The sequence below is a fragment of the Leucoraja erinacea genome, chromosome 16, assembly GCF_028641065.1.
Source record: "Leucoraja erinacea ecotype New England chromosome 16, Leri_hhj_1, whole genome shotgun sequence".
NCBI lineage: Eukaryota > Metazoa > Chordata > Chondrichthyes > Rajiformes > Rajidae > Leucoraja > Leucoraja erinaceus.
Genome location: NC_073392.1, coordinates 2,379,796 through 2,398,944, shown reverse-complemented (window position 1 = coordinate 2,398,944; position 19,149 = coordinate 2,379,796). Strand labels below are relative to the sequence as shown.

The 19,149-nt window shown below is 40.6% G+C and overlaps 1 protein-coding gene across 1 annotated transcript in view; it reads left to right on the top strand.

Annotated features, from left to right (window-relative positions):
* LOC129704450 (protein TASOR-like) overlaps positions 1 to 19,149 on the top strand; it is a 35,139-nt gene that overhangs the window by 10,670 nt on the left and 5,320 nt on the right. The window contains 15 exon segments of the mRNA XM_055647527.1: positions 525 to 659; positions 838 to 965; positions 1,880 to 1,899; positions 2,720 to 2,825; positions 3,341 to 3,416; positions 3,418 to 3,445; positions 4,070 to 4,173; positions 5,272 to 5,341; positions 5,467 to 5,538; positions 6,531 to 7,268; positions 9,327 to 9,865; positions 11,477 to 11,621; positions 13,126 to 14,162; positions 14,992 to 15,117; positions 16,346 to 16,505. Of these exon segments, the coding sequence (XP_055503502.1) occupies positions 525 to 659; positions 838 to 965; positions 1,880 to 1,899; positions 2,720 to 2,825; positions 3,341 to 3,416; positions 3,418 to 3,445; positions 4,070 to 4,173; positions 5,272 to 5,341; positions 5,467 to 5,538; positions 6,531 to 7,268; positions 9,327 to 9,865; positions 11,477 to 11,621; positions 13,126 to 14,162; positions 14,992 to 15,117; positions 16,346 to 16,505 (3,484 nt within the window).

Sequence of the window (19,149 nt, the reverse complement as noted above, 5' to 3'; positions counted from 1 at the left end):
CAGCCATGATTGAATGGCAGAGTAGACTCGAGACCGAATGGCCAGATTCTGCTCCAATCACTTATAGAAACATAGAAATTAGGTGCAAGAGTAGGCCATTCGGCCCTTCGAGCCTGCACCACCATTCAATATGATCATGGCTGATCATCCAACTCAGTATCCCGTACCTGCCTTCTCTCCATACCCCCTGATCCCCTTAGCCAAAGGGGTTATGAACCTAACCCCTATGTAAAATAATGTACCTTTTAAGAATTTTAACTTTCAGTTGATTAAAAGGGTAGAAAAGATTTTGTGGGAATAATTGCAAATTGTAGAGGAAGGTTGTAGTGTTGCATGGTTTCAATTTCTGATGTGCTTGTTGAATCTTTGGTCATCTGAGGATAGGCAGTGAATGCATAGTAGGTGGTAGGCTTAGCTAATGTGAAATGGGCATTCACCATGCTGTAATGATTCCATTCCAATTGCTCAGTTGAAAATTATGTACCATTTGGCATACTTAATTTTCATTCATTTTAATTTTTCAGGGAAGGGTAAAAGCTGTGTTTGACAATGCCACAAAGAATCTCACCCCTCCAACACCAAAACATGACTGTCATGTTTTTAGAAACCTTAACCGAGTCATTTCGCTGTTCACGTACAGAGCGTTTGATCTAACCCAGGTACCTTTTGCAAACTCTTGTGTATTTTCATGACAAGGTGCGTTGTGATTTCCATGTTTTGAAATAGTAAATATTTGCGTAAATATTTGCATTTATTCATCAGTACTTTATGCAAATTGGATTTACAGTTATTACGAGAATGTTTGTTTTGCTTCATTGTTCCTTTTTAATTTTTCAGTTTTATCTTTATGAATTTGGAAATGAAGGCATAAGGCAATGCCCAAGGCACGTTTGCCCCTATGCTGTGGTATCTTTCATTTATAAGGAAAATAAACTTCCAAAAACAGCCAAACCAGTTACACTTGGGTAAGGAAAATGTATGTTTTGATTATGGACCATTGATTTGAAATCACTTTTTCCGTCCAGATACTATTGGGTTTTTGCTTATTTCCTGAACATTTTGCTTTTATTACACAAAAAGAGCATCAGTAATCTGGAAAAATATATTGTCCTAGATGACATCAACTCTGTTATAGGCGTGAACCTTGAATTTTGCTATGGTGCAGTAGATTCAGATTCAGATTCAATTTTAATTGTCATTGTCAGTGTACAATACAGAGACAACGAAATGCATTGTGCACAGAATTGCGCACAATGCATTTCATTGTACATCATTCACAGCACATCATTGTGCACAGAATTAACACACCTGGTTTGTATTTATACTTAAAAAATGTGCTTTCATCTCGTCTCTGTCGCAAATAAAATTAATGCACTAAATCAAAATTTGTCAATGCTGAGATGTGTTTTTGCTTTTAATATTTTCGCAAAACAGCATTTCTGTTTTGCTACTTAATGAAAAGTGAAGGCATTTTACGATTCATATTTGGGTTTTAATAGACGCAGTTTGCGTTGATTTCCCTGCAGGGCATGGAAGCGCACCTATGCCTCTTGATGAGGGCAACAGCGGGCCTGCGTGCTGACTGATATTCAACTACAATTTCTGGGAGTTTGTGCAGGTGCTGGATGAGAAGATTAGGTTCAACTTCTCTCCTACCTGAGCATTGAGTAAATGTTGTCAGATGCTTTTGTAAATATTGGACACTTGGGTGTAGGTCTGGAGGGTGACTGTTAAGCCAGGAATTTTGCACAGAAAGGAGTCTAAAGGAATATGAATAAATTAACTCCTTGTTTGTGAGGGCTGCCATCCTCTATTTGAGCATTTTTGAGAGATTTGGTTGCTTATGTATAACAAAATGTTTTTTGGCTTTTTCTTACAGCATGGAGGAGATTTATTCAGGTACATTCCTGTTTATCAAAAAATAGAAATTTATAGATGCTTAATCTTAAATAAAACCAGACAAATTACAAAATACTCATTTGGCAGCTTCTGTGAATTTCAGACCAATGTTATTTGACTTGAAATGCCATCAGTCTGTAATTTTATCATGGCTTGCTAAATATTTGCATACTTCCTGCTTTTGTGAATACCAATTCTTGTGTATTTAGTTTTGTTTAATTTAGTTACAGTGCAGAAACGGGCCCTTCATCCCTCCAAGTCCACACCGACCAGTGATCCCCGAACACTAACTCTATCCTATACTCGACACACTAGGCACAATTTACAATTATACCAACCTAATTAACCTACAAAACCTGTACATATTCGGAGTGTGGGAGGAAACCATACATCCCGAAGAAAACCCATGCAGGTCACGGGGAGAATGTACAGACAAGCACCCGTAGTCAGAATCAAACCCCAGACACTGGTGCTATAAGACAGCAACTCTGCCGCTGTGCCATCGTGAAGTTCATTTTTGCATGTTGATGTATTCAAGCGGCTAAGCATCTCAGAATATGTAGTTTACAAGTCCATTTGAGATCATTGGGCTCTGTCCATTTTTAACCCAGCTTTTAATATTTTTCTGCCCCATTTCAATCATCCTGATCTGATGATTTGTTTTATAACGATTGATGTTTTTAACTGCGGGTGACTTCTATTGCATAAATTATTGAGAACATTTGTATTGTGTCCATGATTAACGACAGATACTGTTTGAACATTTATTGAAGTTTAGTTATTTATCTGAGCATTTGAATTAAATGTTGTGTCTGTTTAGGGAAGTCTTACTACACCATCTGGAAAGGACAGCTTATGATCAAAGGAAGATTTCTGTGCTTTGGTTCTTTACAGTCAGCTACCCAGCCATTTTTGCCTTTCAAATTGTGAGTAATTATTGCTTAATGCATTGGTGTTTTATTGGTTCAATGGGGACATTGATAGGTTGCTCGACCAAGTGGGTCCCGTTCCCTCAACGCACATGCGGGTGGAGGGGTGGCCTGCAGCGCGTCACACACACACACACACACACAGGGGGGGGGGGGACACACACACACACACACACACACACACACACACACACACACACACGTGAGGGGGTAAGGGAGGGGAAGAGAGAGGTGTGGGGGAGAGGTACAGTGGGGAAATGTATAGGTTAAGTTGCATTATTCTGCAACCTTTCAAGCAGTGAAGAGCAAATTGTGAATGGGTGAAGACTGAAATACATGCCAATGATTGAATAAGAGATTTCGGTATCCCGACTGTGCATGCCCTGTCATGGTGGAATTCTAGGTGGAATTTTGGCACCATTGTTGTGAAATGTAAATTTGTATCAGAATTTGGCAATGTACAACTTAGCTGAAATATTGCATGATCATACACTTTTTTTTTCTTTTTTTAGGCCTGAGAAACTTGATAACGATACAGTTATGAGTGTTGATTGCTTGAAAAACAAAATTCCAGCGATTATATTCCAAAAAAAAAACTTTTACTGGAACGCGAGAAGGTAGGAACCTGGTTCAATTAATGTGTAGCCCTCTTTGACGAGAATTCTTGCTCTTACCTTTCGAGGACAAAGTCATTGAAGTAAATTGCCTTGCAGTGGCAGCTCAATTGTGATTAAGGTCTTCTCCAAATCTGTGGATTTGTGTAATTAGAAAAGGAGGGAATAGTTAGCATATACACAAAAATACTGGAGGCACTTGGTGGGTCAGTGGGGGAATGGACAGGTAATACTTTCAGTTGGGATCCACCTGAAGAAGAATCTGATTGCCTGTCCATTTCCTCCACAGTTGCTATGACCTACTGAGTTCCACCATCACTGTGTTTTTCTCATGATTCCAGTATCTACAGTTATTTGTCTCATTAATAATTAGCCCATGTTTACTTTGCAGCTTAAATTAGACTATTTCCACTTGTTATTATATTTTTGACCAGAGTGGGATATCTAAAATTTGCCTGTGTATATTTTCCCCTCTTTTTCTCGTTCTTGGCACTATGGGAAATTGCAAATAACTTTATATCCTTGACTATAATTGACTTCTAATTTTACTTCCAGTTAGTACCTACAGTTAAAATGTCAGAATACCTAAATGAACTTCAGCATTGATTTGCCTTTTTATTCCCTTAGTACTGAAGAAAGGATTGTATTATAGCTTGTATGAGCTTGTGGAACAAAGCAAAACGGGAAGGAATTTGGAAACACTGCTTCATAAACTAGAAGAGGAAAAACTAGTGAGTTAAACATTTGGTAAAAGTATAATATTGAATTTAAATCATTTAACTGAAGTCATTTTAACTGGATAATTCACCTTGAACATTGCTGCTTTTTAAAATATAAATTGAAGATTAAAGCTGAGAAATTATGCCACCAATGTTGTTATTCTTGCTTTTGAACCTATATGTCTAGTACTGTCACTGTTTTGTTTGCATTTGTTGCTCCAATGTTGTTTTCTGCAACATCGTTCTTCCCCATGTTAGCGATTGTTGAAAACCAATAATTCCTAGGTGCCAACATCACTGACAATTTCTCCTGAGCCATCCATATTGAAACAACGACCAAGAAGTTTAGGAAGCCTTAGAAGGCTTAGGAAGTTTGGTATATCCCCTTCAATTTTCACCATAGTCTACAGATGCACCATAAAAGGCATTTTATCAGGATGAATCACAGCTTGGTTTGGGAACAGCTCCATCCAAGACGGCAAGAGTTTGCAATGAATTGTGGACGCTACCAGACCATCACACAAACCAACCTCCCTTCTATTGACTCCATTTATTCCTTGCACTGTCTCTGGAAGGACAGCAGCATAATCAAGGACGAGTGCGCCTTGGCCACTCCCTCTTCTCATGAGTTCATTAGTGATAGGAGCAGAATTAGGCCATTCGGCCCATCAAGTCTACTCCGCCATTGATTCATGGCTGATCTATCTCTCCCTCCGAACCCCATTCTCTCCTGCCTTCTTTCCAAATTCTCGCACACTCATACTAATCTTCTCCCCTCTCCCATCAGGCAAAAGGCATGGATGTGTGAAAACGCACACCTCCAGATTCAGGGACAGTTTCTTCCCAACCAGAGAACAGTGCTGAACTACTATCTACCCCATTGATGTCCCTCAGACTATCCTTGATCGGACTTTGTTAGCTTTACCTTGCACTAAACTTTATTCGCTTATCATATATCTATACACTGTAAGTGGCTCAATTGTAATCATGTTTTGTCGATCTGCTGACTGGTTAGCACCCAACAAAAGCTTTTCACTGTACCTTCTTAGTACAGTGTACTTTTTGTAAATGATTTTGTGATTTTTAAAAAATCGATATCTTTAACAATAGGTTCTTATAAAACCCTTGGATGATCGTGGATTTCTCTTTTTATTTTCTCCGTTAGAGATGGCAGATAATGGTAAGCATGTGTTGAGTTCTGTGTTATTATAGTCGGGTTTTTGAAACTTAAATTTTTAGTGCAGCTGCTATGTCTAACCATAACCTATAACCTATATTCTGACTATATTGTTATATTTCAAACAGAATCTCAAAACTCGAAGCCCAAATTTCTTCAAGCACTATTTTTGTTTCCAGAGTCAAGGCTGAATGGTGCTGGTGAGTTAAATCATTAAATAAAAATCAGTTTGGAAGTAATTTAAAGAAAATTGGGTCGAATTGTTTAATTGGATTGTGTGCATTCACCCTATCTATTACTCTCATGATTTTATGCAGCTCTATAAGGTCGTTCCTACGCTCCAAGGAATAAAGGCCTAGCCTGTCCAACCCCCTCTATAGCTCAGGCCCTCAAGTCCTGGCAACATCCTACCTAGTCTTTTCTGCAATCTTTCCAGCTTAATAACATCCTTCCTACAGCAAGGTGTCCAAAACTAGTGGCCAATATACCAAAAGCCTTCTTGACCACCCTTTCTACCTGTGGTGCCACTTTCAGGGAACTGTGATCCCTCTTCTCTACAACACTCTCCAGGGCCTTGCCATTTACTATGAAAGTCTTGCCCTGGTTTGGCTTCCCTTGCAGTGTATTGTATCTCACATTTCCAAGCTTTTCACTGTACCTTGGTGTATGTGACAATAATAAGCCTAAACCATTGTTGCTTTTTTTACTCTCTCCTCCTCATCTAATTTCCTTCTCTTTGTCGCTTCCACAGCCAGATCAGCTTGACTAACAAGCCTATGTCACCTTGCTCATGTGGCACTACCACATGTCATTCCAGCTTTCTTGCAATGCATGTTACAGGGTGGACGGAGACCATTGGATCTCTTCATCACATCTTCTATCTCTGCAACTTCAAACATGCTTAATATCTCCACAACCTAATTTGCTGACTATTTCCACCATTCTCGGTTTTTATTTCAGACCTCGGTCTTCATAATGAAAATATTCCTTCACTCAGTGGGGTTTGAACATTTACTGTGTGATGTTTCTTTGAAAGTATATTACATTTTTTACCAAAACTTTCCACAACTTGTTTTCAGAATTTGTTCTCAAATTAATTCTCCCACCTGACTTTTATTGTAATAGCTATTAGTCTAAGCTTGGCTTATCCTGCGGGTTTATTAAACTGGTGGCTAATTGTGTTATCTTACAGAAGACATTACGAGAAATACTAAATGTGTTCCGGTTGCACACAATGACCCAGATGCAATACCACAACTTTCAACGATTATTCCTGCACTGCACTTTGCTTTGGAGAAAATTCGGAAAGAACTGCCTAATAGCTTAAAGTTAGTTACCATAGATGCAGCATTTGAAAATAATGTAACTGACTACCTGAAGAATTCTCTGCAAAAAGAAGCCTTAGCTGAAAACGGGAAGCTTCCACAATTCACTATTCCCACTTATGAGGAGAAACGATTTGCTGCAGTTAGGCAGAAGAGAACAAACCTGCCAAGAATCTTGCGCTCTTACTTTTTTTACCCTTATCGCTACCAGTTTGATGTTTCTAAAGCTGCGGAGGTGTTAGATCAAGTTCCAAGTCCTGATACGGAGATACATAGTCCTCCTGTATGTGCCGCAGGAGAGCAGGAATCTAATGACCCTGTACCAGAGATTACTGCACAGCAACCAGCAAACCCTCAAGTAGAAAGCATCGCAGACGCCAATAATTTCCCGGTGCCTTCTGATAACATGGCTGATCATGATCCTGATAAAATCCAAGAGCTTATTGACTTGATTTACAGCAGGAAAAGGCATGGCCCAGGGGAAGCGAGTGCAGTCAATTTGGAAAAGCTTGCACAATGTATATCTGTCAAAGATGATCTTGGATTGAAAAGAAAGTTGGAATTTGTTTCTGCGCAGAGCCACAAACAAATGAAGACCACGCAAGGTAATAAAACATTGCACATTGTGCAGTACAAAATGAACATAATATCAAACATCATGCTGTATTGAGGAAGGAATGCTTGGTGTAATCAATTTCTCTTTTAGCTTGTGATCAATTAGTTTGAGTGCAATCTAAATGAAAGGAATGAAAATGGTCTTCTATAAGCATTTTATGAAATGGTGTTCCCTCAGTTTAGTTCCATGGATTAAACTAAGGACTTACTTTGTTTAAAAGTAAATTATTTTTACTTTTACAAGGATTATTGTAATGTAATAATCCCTGTAAAAGTAAATTTAGAATAAATTGTCCCTTGGGTACAAGATATAGGTTGATAGTCCTTTGCAGGAATTACTCAGGAGGCATAGAATATCAATGGGGTGGGAAAGGCAGTTGACATTTCAGGTTTATGACCCTTTGCCATGCCTGAAACCTTAACTCTTTTCTTTTACCACAGATTTTTTTTAGTTTAGTTGAGAGATACAGCACAGAAATAGGCCCTTTGGCCCACCGAGTCCGTGCATTAACACTATCCTACACACACTAGGGCCAATTTTACATTTACACTAAGCCAATTAACCTACAAACCTGTGCATCTTTGGAGTGTGGGAGGAAACCGAAGATCTCGGAGAAAACCCACACAGGTCACTGGGAGATCGTACAAACTCCGTACAGACAGCACCCGCAGTCAGGATCGAACCCGGGTCTCTGGCGCTGTAAGGCAAGCTCTACTGCTAAGCCACTGTGCCACCATAGATGGTCTTTGACCTGTGAGTATTTCCATCTATCCAGAGACTGGGTTGGTGATTGTGAGATTCAAATATTTCAAATTGATTAAATAATTGTTTTTCAGGGGCTGAAATTGAAATGCATTAGTTGGAAATGGATGGAATCCTGTAACTGGCTTGTACTTTTTTGATCTGAAAGCATTAATATTCATGCTGGATCTTATTGGGAATTGACTTCTTAGTATGGATATGTAATCAAGTGCTAACCAAATTCTAATTGGAATAACAAAATCATTATTTTTGTATTTATTAGTGTGGGTGTTGAGCAGAAGAGTTTTAATTGAGACTGCAGATGCTGGAATCTGGAATAACAAAGCAAAACACTGCAACAAATCAGTGTGTCAAGCAGCAATATTTCGATTTGAGATCCTGCATCAGGGCACCCACCTTTCATATGTACAGATGCTGCTAGATTCATTTAGTAGTTGCTTCGAGTTAGAGAGTGCCAAAGATAAATAACTCTCAATTGGTCATTTCTTCTGTTTCTTGATCCTGGTCGGCTCTTTTTGTGAACAATAGACAATAGATGCAGGAGGAGGCCATTCGGCCCTTTGAGCCAGCACCACCATTCAATGTGATCATGGCTGATCATCCCCAATCAGTACCCCGTTCCTGCCTTCTCCCCATATCCCTGACTCAGCTATCTTTAAGAGCCCTATCTAGCTCTCTCTTGAAAGTATCCAGAGAACCGGCCTCCACCTCCCTCTGAGGCAGAGAATTCCACAGACATTTTCTGAGACCATTCCCAGTTTGGGTTTTCCAGCCATCAAATGAGCCTCTCCGCAACCAGCACTAATCCTTGAACCTTATTCCATGAGATCAATCTCCCAGAGATGATGGGCCAAAATCTCCACCTTGCCCAGGAGTCAGTATAGTGAGGGCGATCCTTGCATTGTTGACTCCTGTCCTTTGAATTCATTTTAATAGCCAAGTAACTAAAACAGATTAGCAACATTAAAAGAAAATAACTTGAAGTATATTTATTCCTGATTTTGTTGATCTGACCTGAAAATAGAAGTGGTCTGTGTCAATTAATTTAAGCTTAGAATAGTGTTTTCCTTGATTGGTATGTTTTTTATTGCTTGGAAAGCTTTACTGGTGCATTGCTGGCCTTTTCATATTGTTTTGGAACTTGAGCAAATTTATTTTGTTTCCTCTAAGAAGATTTATTTTTCATTCACCAGTATTGGACACAATTGGTGCTCCATTCATCATCAAGTGTGATTCACTAGGCCAATCCAAAATTGATGAAGCTTTTTAACTAATATCTTTGCAGGATCATTAGCAGAGGATGGATCAACATTATCTGATGCAGTGCCTCAAACAATGAATGGACTTAGCTTTTGTGATCCTGACTTAAGAGAGCATGATCAAGCCCCAGCATTGACTGCAGACACTCAAAAGCTGGTTGGCTTGCTGCTTGAAGTACTTAAATCTTCCACTTGTCCGAATTCTGGAACAGACTTGGAGTTAAATCAGGAAGTAAGAATGTCTGTTTGTCCTAACACCAGTGACCTGCAACAAAACCGTGTGGATAATAGTGGCAATGTGGATAAAAGTAATGCTTCAATCAACGAGGAAACAAAATTGAAGCAGCAGCAAAGTAGTGATGGACATGCACCACCAAATGAATCGACTAAAGAGGAACAGTCCCACAAAGAAACTGTGTTTGGACGTGATAAAGAAAGTCCTGAATTTGGTGACACTGGCTCTGACTTGCCACACAATGACGGCTATCATTTAAAAATAAAAACATATGATCAGCCTTTTGGAGAACATTCCTTGCAAATAAACTTGACGGCAGAGTGCCCAGAGGTAAGATATTACTGAATTGTTGAATAAACCACATCATTCCATAAAGATTTAATTTACGTTATAAAAATAGTTACTCCAGCATTTTGTGTCTACAGTTCTTTCCTACACCTTCAGCACAATATCCATTCTGATCAAGACACTCAATCTGTTCTGGCTGCGTTTGGCCCATATCCTTCTAAACCTTGGGTAGGAAAGAACTGCAGATGCTGGTTTAAATCAAAGGTAGACAAAATCCTGGAGTAACATCAGTGGGACAGGAAGCATCTCTGGAGAGAAGGAATGGGTGACGTTTCTGGTCGAGACCCTTCCTCAGACTGATGTCGGGGGAGTGGGTGGGACAGAGATAGAATGTAGTTGGAGACAGTAAGACTGGTGGGAGAACTGGGAAGGGGGAAGGGGATAGAGAGAGAGGGAAAGCAAGGGCTATTTGAAGTTAGAGAAGTCAATGTTCATACCCTTTCCATATAGGAATGAACTGCAGCTGCTGGTTTAAGCCGAAGATAAAACACAAAATGATGGAGTAACTCAGCGGGCCAGGCAGCATATCTGGAGAGAAGGAATGGGTCTGTCACCCATTCCTTCTGAGAGATGCTGCCTGTCCCGCTGAGTTATTCCATTTTGTGTAATTCTTAGGATTGTATGTTGGATGTGTATTGTCTTTGCTTGCATGACGACTGTCACTTGTCGGCCAGTATCTAGCGTGTATGGAGCTCACAAATCTCTCTTCATATTATTAACATTGACATCTATTCTATATAAATTGGAGGAGCATGATTCAACTATGCTGCATATATTTCCATTCTTGATTAGGGCATCATTTCTTCCCTTATCTGAAAATTCTTTCAAATCTTTGAATTGTTGCCATTATAACAAAACAAATTATTGTTATTGGGATTAATACCTGATGCAGAGTCAACATATATCACTGCTTGGCATGGACACGTTATTCATTCTGGGGTATCTGAGGCACTACATACCTCCGATTTAAAACTTGGCTGCGAAAATAAAGCTTTTTACGATTATAATTGTTGTGTCTACTGCTTTTAGCTGCTTATCGTTCCTTTGAATATGTGAATCTATTTTGTACCAGGGCAGTGAAGACTTGAATGTGACCATTCAGCCATCTTGGCTTTCTTTCAGTAACCTAACTGCTCTGGATGGGTGATAGGCTAGAGACATACTAGTGGGTTAGTTGCTGTTGTAAATTGTCCCAAGGAACATGTGGGAGGTAGTTGATTAACATGTGAGAGAGTATAGGTAACAGAATCATAACTGGAAGAATGGAACTGAGGGAATACTAAGAGCTGGCTTAAATATGATGGGCTGAATGGCCTTGTGATGTAATTAATATGAGAAACGTATTTAACATATATTTGAGTACCAACATTGGGCCACTCTTCTATCTCATACTAACACACTGATTTAAAAAAATGACCCTTTTCATGCCTATAAACATATTCGGTTTTATTCTGGATTATTTCCTCAAACCTTGTGATGCAAATTGGCTTAAATTGCTCGGGTACAATTTGAGCTCATCTGACACAATAAGAATAGCATTAAGGAGATGTTGGTTTATTCACATTGCTCAATTTGTCATGCTCTTCTGTTCAGGAGCAAAGCTTGGGATATATAAGCAGTCCTGGAAGATGTAGTCCTTGTAGAGAATCCATCCATGACCAACCACACAACAAGAAGATGGCCACCTCTGAATGTACCATTGATGGTGACATTGACTGGAAACTTATTCCCATAACAGGTAAGCCATTACACTGGAGAAAAGATAGTTTCCAATGCATCTAAAATTAATTGCCTTTGTCTCTTCAAAATCATAGATTGTGGAAGGGTTATTGAGATTTCATTTAAGATTGGGATTTTTCCAAACTTGACTGCCATGTGAATGTGCACTTCATAACTTTCTTCCTCTCTTCTCGCTCTACACCACCTACATTTGCCTGACAGCAATAAGTTCAGGGCTGGGCCAATAAATAATTATATTTCCTCCTGGCAATTAAATCTAGTTTTGTCAGCCATATGGAATGAATTGCTTGAAATTAGTTTGAGGTGGTTTAAAGAAGATTCATTTTAAAATGTACTAGACTAAGTGGGACCCGTTGCTCCCCCAACGCAATATTCCACCACTGAGCCATAGCCTCCAACTGCGCATGATCGGCTGACAGGCCCGTACTAATGGTTAAAGTTAATAACTTTGCATTTATTATTTCCATTATCTCGCCATCCCTTTTCCTACTCCTATCCTCCATCCCCCAGCACTCCCCCTCCTCTTCACCCTCCCTCTTCTTTCCCCTGTCCTCCCCTCCCCCACTCCCTCCCTCACCTCTTCCTGTCTCTCCTTTCCCTACCCTCAGTCACTCCCTCCCTCCAAAACCCCTCTCCCTCTATCCCCTCCTCCTCCTCCACTCTACCTCCTCACTTCCCCCACTATCCCCTCCTCCTTCAACCACCCCAGGTTCCCGCCTCACCTCCCCAGAACCTGGTATGGAGCGGGGCTGCGCCGGCCTCTAGCACCAGGCTCGCTGTGACATCCGACGCTGAGGTAACGGACCGGCCTTTGTGAACGGTGGCGAGCGGTCTAGGGCAATGCCTGACCTGACCCCTGAACTCTGACCCTTCACACCCGGCCTCTCACCCCGGACCCTAGGCCATGAACTTCCAGTCTCTGTTGGCCTGTTCCCCAGGCTCGGGCTCAGTGCTGGGCTGCCCGGTGGGGTCCTGGCGCTGTGCTGCGGCTCTGGCTCTGGCTCCATGCCCGTGTTGTCGCATTCTAGCTCGGCGGTCCGCCGTCGCTCTCTAACTCGGCGGCCATCCACGCCAAGATCCAGTGCTTCTACGCCATCTACAGCCTGATAGCGTGGGTTGTAATGGGGTACAAAAAAGATGGAGATTTGAATTTCTGGAAAGGCCCCAAATGCGCAGGCGTGGCTGAGACGAGCTGTTTTAAGTTAATAACTTTTAAAATATACCATCAATCTGAACTAAACTTGTTTCATTTACATCACAGGATAATGGTGAGTAAGGTGGTGCAAAACATATAGCGTTATCGTGTACGTTTTTGCGCAAATAAAAACCGATCAAACAAACAAGATGAGAGTTTTAGTACTAGATAGATAGATAATAAATAGATGCTCTGCATTATTATGTTCCGGTTAAATAAAAAGTTTAAACACCATACTGTAAAACTTACTCGAACACCTATGTATCAGGTTTGCAGAGTGTTCGATAATAGTTGTCTCCATTTGTAGATATGAAATCACGGATTGAACAACTGTTCTATTTACCACCAGAGGATTCATGCGCTGTTGATCCACGGGTTATAAATCGGAAATCAAACATTAATCATTATCAGTCGCCTTCAGATTCTGACACCGGAATAGGCAGTGCATTAAAGGAATATTCGAAGAATTTCCATCACTCTGCAACTTATGGGATAAATGGTCATCTGTTTGGTCTCAAAGGCGATTCGGCTACAGCAATTGAAAATACCGTTAAGTTAGAGTACAACAGATTCTCAGACAAAATGAAGCAGTTGTTGAAGCGGGAGAAAATTCAATATGGACCTGACAACAAAAGGCTGAAATTTCCTGCTGTACAGAAGGTTTCGATGCTTTCCAAATATTCAAATAGTCAATCACATCAGATCCCTGTACAAAGTTACATAAATCAATTACGCAAAAAAATGAACTCGGTCATTTCTGACGCGTGCCCTGATATCTCACGTACAAATCTTCATCCGTCATCTTCTCCAGAACTAGCTGAGAGAATGCAAAAAAAGGTTGCACTGAGTAGTGAAGTTGCACAATTATGCACAGAGTCACGGATAAAAGACTTTATGTGCTTAAAAGAAGAGCCCAACCAATATACCAAATCCGTGTGTGAAGAACCAACTGCGAGTGAAGACATTGGGGAGCCTGAGAAGAGTCCTGAAAATAGTGCCTTGCTTGCTTGCAATACTGAATTACAAAAGAAGTCTGGACAAGCTAGTTTTTCCTTTGGCTCACTCACTGATTCCAATAGCGCAGCTCCAACGGGAGAGGATAAAAGTCTGTTACGAGTTCCAACTCTGAGCTTTGGGAAGCAGCTGGAAGCAACGTGTTCTGTGCAAGAGTCCAGTGGAGTTGCAGCACTTCCCGAACCACAACCATGTTTAACTAACTTGATTCAAAAATTAAACCCAGAAGTTTTCTGTAGCCTGGTTGAAATTATTAAGGATGTTCAGAAGAACACGGTGAAGTTTTACATTTATGAAGTGGAGAAGACTTCAATCTGTGCAGAAATAAAGGTACAGTGACACAAATAATATTGTTCAGTAATTGTCTTGTATTTCAGTAAATCAGGTGAATATAGATTATTTGTGTTTTTCAAAGAGGAATTTGTCTTTATTTCTGGTATGGGAGTATTATAGTGGCTTGACCTGACACCATGTGGAGCACAGTATTCAATTTTGCATGCTGTTTCTGGAGAGCAGCCTCATCGGAAAGGGTTTGTGATAAGGGGCCTTGAATTCACCCGGGTTAGGGGTGGGGGTTTGTATTAAATGAGCAAATGAAGTTGGACAAAAAGCTCAGTCATGAACTATTATTATGTGGTGGTGGAGTATGATGTTGTTTCCGGTGATGCCACACTGTTAAAGGTTCAAAATAAATGAGTTAACTAAATGTCAGTGAAACTTAGAATTTGCAGGTTCTAATATGAGTAAGGAGGTGTGAGAACTTGCGTGCATACGTCGTGGTCAAACAGCATAGAAACGGGTCCATCAGCTCAATGCGTTTATGCCGATCAAGTTGCCCCATCCAAGCTTGTCCCATTTCTCTGAGTTTGATCAATATCCCTCTAATCCTTTCCTATCCATGTACCTGCCCAAGAATGAAAACGTTACCCCTCAAGTTCCTATTAACTCTTGCCTTTCTCACCTTAAACCTATCACTAAATGACATCAGTGAAAGTTCCTGAGCTACGATTATTGGCTTGAGTGACCATACTGAAATAGCCAGAAAGAATGGGACAATAATGGAGAGAAAAGGTTATAATCCTTTTGCATTGATTTTTTTAAATGATATTCTGTGCTGTGGTAGTTTGAGAATAACATTTTTTAAATCTGAATCTTATAGGAATATTTGACTGGATTGGGTAATAAGGAGAGTCATCCAGAGGAGTTTTTGAAAAGACAAGACAGTTCTATGGATAAATTACTGATTATTATTCAGAATGAAGACATTGCATCTCACATACACAAGGTAAGGAGTCGGAAGGAATTGCAGATGCTGGTTTAAACAGAAGATAAACACAAAATGCAGGCGTAACTCAACGGGTCAGGCAGCATCTCTGGAGAGGAATGGGTGACGTTTCAGGTTGAGACCCTTCTTCGTCTGAAGAAGGGTCTTGACCAGAAACTCTATCCATTCCATCTCTCCAGAGATGCTGCCTGTCCCGCTGAGTTACTCCTGCATTTTGTGTTTATCTACATAAGGTTAAGAAATCTATAATAAAAATCTAAAATGCTGGAAACTGGTTAGGCAACACGAGGAAAGAGAAATAATAAAGTTTCAAGTCTGAGTCCCTTTGTCGGAGCTGGGAAAGAAAAAAAAACAAGTTTGTTTTAAGCAGGGGAGAAGCTGGGATGGGCATGGGGAAAACCAGGGGATTATCTCTGATCGTATGAGTCTAAATTGGGTCAATACATCCATCTTTTACAGCCCTTTGCAGTTAATTTAGTTTGATATTTTCAGGCTCCTGGAAATGCAATTGTATTTAAATTTTAATAAAATGTGGAGAAATTTGTATATGTGATTAAATCTCCATACATAATATTAGAAAATAAGCAATGTATATAGGCCACAGATTTTGTTTTCATGCAGGAAATGACTTGGGTGATAAAGTTGCAGTCCATCTGATGCAAGTCACTTGGTGAAATGATTAGGTGCAGGCAGACTAATTCAGTATTGTTTTACAATGACTTGTATATATTTGCGTTAAGCAAAAAGTTGCCGAACCTGTTTCCAGCATTTTCTATTTTTATTACGGTGGCGCAGCGGTACAGTTGCCGCCTTACAGCGAATGCAGCGCCGGAGACCCGGGGGTGGGGATTGCTGGTCGGCGCTTACCCGGTGGGCTGAAGGGGCTGTTTCCACACTGTATCTCTAAACTAAACTTTAAAAAAAAAACATAAATCATTGTGGACAAGGCGAACTGGAAGAAGAAGTGTGTTACCCATTGATGCAGAGTAATTAGTTTTTCAGATGAATGCTGATTATATACAGTTAGTCCACAGATAAAGCCCAACTTGTCCAATGATTTGCTTATCTCCTTCCTTCAGGATGTTTCTTCATTTGCTCAATCCTGTTATCCATTAAGATCCACTTTTCAGTTAGACAGTATCTTTATGTAACTCTCATATAGATCTGAAAAGATAGATTTAATGTAGAATTATTTTATTCGTTTTTGAGCAAGTTAATTTATTTACAGGTCCCATTTTTGACGTCATTGAAGAAGTTGTCCCGTGTCAGTTTTGCTGGAGTGGATACATTGGATGATGTGCAGAACCACACGTACAATGAACTATTTGTATCTGGTGGCATTGTCGTGTCAGATGAGACCGTTCTGAATCCTGAAACCATTAGATTTGGTAAGTTGTCTGCTCCAGCTTGGGTGTTTACTGCTAATTCCATTCACTTGATCCTTTTCACTTTGAATTAGTAAGCCATTAGAACAAACCTGAGGGAAATTTTAAAAAGGAGACTTCAAAGTGAATATGGACACAAAAAGCTGGAGTAACTCAGAGAAGGAATGGGTGACATTTCAGGTCGAGACCCTTCTTACGACTAAAAGTCACGGGACCAGGAAACACAAGATATAGACAATGGTGTCGAGAGATATAGAATTATGAAAGATATGCAAAAAAGTAACAATGATAAAGGAAACAGACCATTGTTTGCTGTTTGTTCGGTAAACATAGAAACATAGAAAATAGGTGCAGGAGTAGGCCATTTGGCCCTTCGAGCCTGCACCGCCATTCAATATGATCATGGCTGATCAACCAAGTCAGTATCCTGTACCTGCCTTCTCTCCATACCCCCTGATCCCTTTAGCCACAAGGGCCACATCTAACTCCCTCTTAAATATAGCCAATGAACTGGCCTCAACTACCTTCTGTGGCAGAGAGTTCCAGAGATTCACCACTCTCTGTGTGAAAAATGTTTTTCTCATCTCCTAAAGGATTTCCCCTTTGTCCTTAAACTGTGACCCCTTGTCCTGGACTTCCCCAACATCGGGAACAATCTTCCTGCATCTAGCCTGTCCAACCCCTTAAGAATTTTGTAAGTTTCTATAAGATCCCCCCTTAATCTTCTAAATTCTAGCGAGTACAAGCCGAGTCTATCCAGTCTTTCTTCATATGAAAGTCCTGACATCTCAGGAATCAGTCTGGTGAACCTTCTCTGTACTCCCTCTATGGCAAGAATGTCTTTCCTCAGATTTGGAGACCAAAACTGTACGCAATACTCCAGGTGTGGTCTCACCAAGACCCTGTACAACTGCAGTAGAACCTCCCTGCTCCTATACTCAAATCCTTTTGCTTTGAATGTAAGAACGAGAAGCTCAAGTCAAATTTTATTCGTCTAGTGTGACTTGGATTGGGGAGGAATGGAGAGAGGGAATGCAGTTGATACTTGAACTTGGAGAAATCAAAAATGATACCACTAGTTTGTAAGCTGCCCAAGTGAAATATGTGATACCATTTAGCCTCACTCTGAAAATGGAGAAGGCCTAGGACAGAAACATCAGTGTGAGAATGGTGGGGGAATTGAAGTGGTGTCTAGGCAGACTGAACGAAACGATCGCCCAGTCTACATTTGGGGAATAATCAGGTTTACAGCTCGTGTAACCCCACTTTTTAAGAAAGGAGGGAGAGAAAAACAGGGAATTATAGACCACAGACTGCCTTGCATTGGTAGTGGGGCAGATGCTTGAGTCGAATATTAAAGGTATTCGCAGCACATTTGGAAAGCAGTGATAGGACCGGTCAAAGTCAGCATGAATTTATGAGGAGGAAATCATGCTTGATTAATCTTCTGGAAATTTTTGAAAATGTAACAAGTAGAATGGATAAGGGAGAACCAGTGGATGTGTATCTCAACTTTCAAAAAGCCTTTTGGTCCCACATGAGATTAATGTGCAAAATTAGAGCACATGGTATTGTGGGTAAGGTATTGACATGGATAGAGAACTGGTTGCCAGACAGAAAGCAAAGAGCAGGGATTAACGGGACCTTTTCAGAATGGCAGGCATTGACTAGTGGGGTGCCGCAAGGCTCAGTGCTAGGACCCTAATTATTTACAATATATATTAACGATTTAGACAAAGGAATTAAATGTGACATCTCCAGGTTTGCAGATGACACAAAGCTGGGTGACAATTTGAGCTGCGATGAGGCTGCTATAAGGCTGCAGGGCGACTTGGATAGGTTGGGTGAGTGCGCAGATGCATGGCAAATGCAGTTTAATGTGGATAAAGGTAAAGTTATCCACTTTAGTGGCAAGAACAAGAAGGCAGATTATTATCTGAATGGTGTCAGATTAGGAAAAGGGGAGGTGTAACGAGACCTGGGTGTCCTTGTACATCAGTTACTGAAAGTAAGCATGCAGGTACAGCAGACAGTGAAGAAAGCAAATGGCATGTTGGCCTTCATAGTGAGAGTATAGGAGCAAGGAGGTCCTGCTGCAGTTGAACACGGCCCTGGTGAGACCACACCTGGATGGAGTATTGTGTGCAGTTTTGCTCTCCTAATTTTAGGAAGGACATTATTGCTATTGTGGGAGTACAGCATAGGTTCGCCAGGTTAATTCCCGGGATGGCGGGACTGACATATGATAAAAGAATGGGTCGACTCGGTTTGTATTCACTGTAATTTAGAAGAATGAGAGGGGATCTTACAGAAACATGGAAAATTCTTAATGGACAGGCTTGATGCAGGAAAAATGTTCCCGATGTTGGGGGAGTCCAGAACCAGGGGTCACAGTTCAAGAATAAGGGGTCGGCCAATTAGTACTGAGATGAGAAACTTTTTTACCCAGAGAGTTGTGAGTTTGTGGAATTATCTGTCACGGAAGGCAGTGGAAGCCAATTCACTGGATGTTTTCAAGAGAGAATTAGATATAGCTCAGGGCTAATGGAATCAAGGGATATGGGAAAAAAGCAGGAACGGGGTACTGATTTTGGATGATCAACCATGATCATATTGAATGACGGTGCTGGCTTGAAGGGCGTACTCC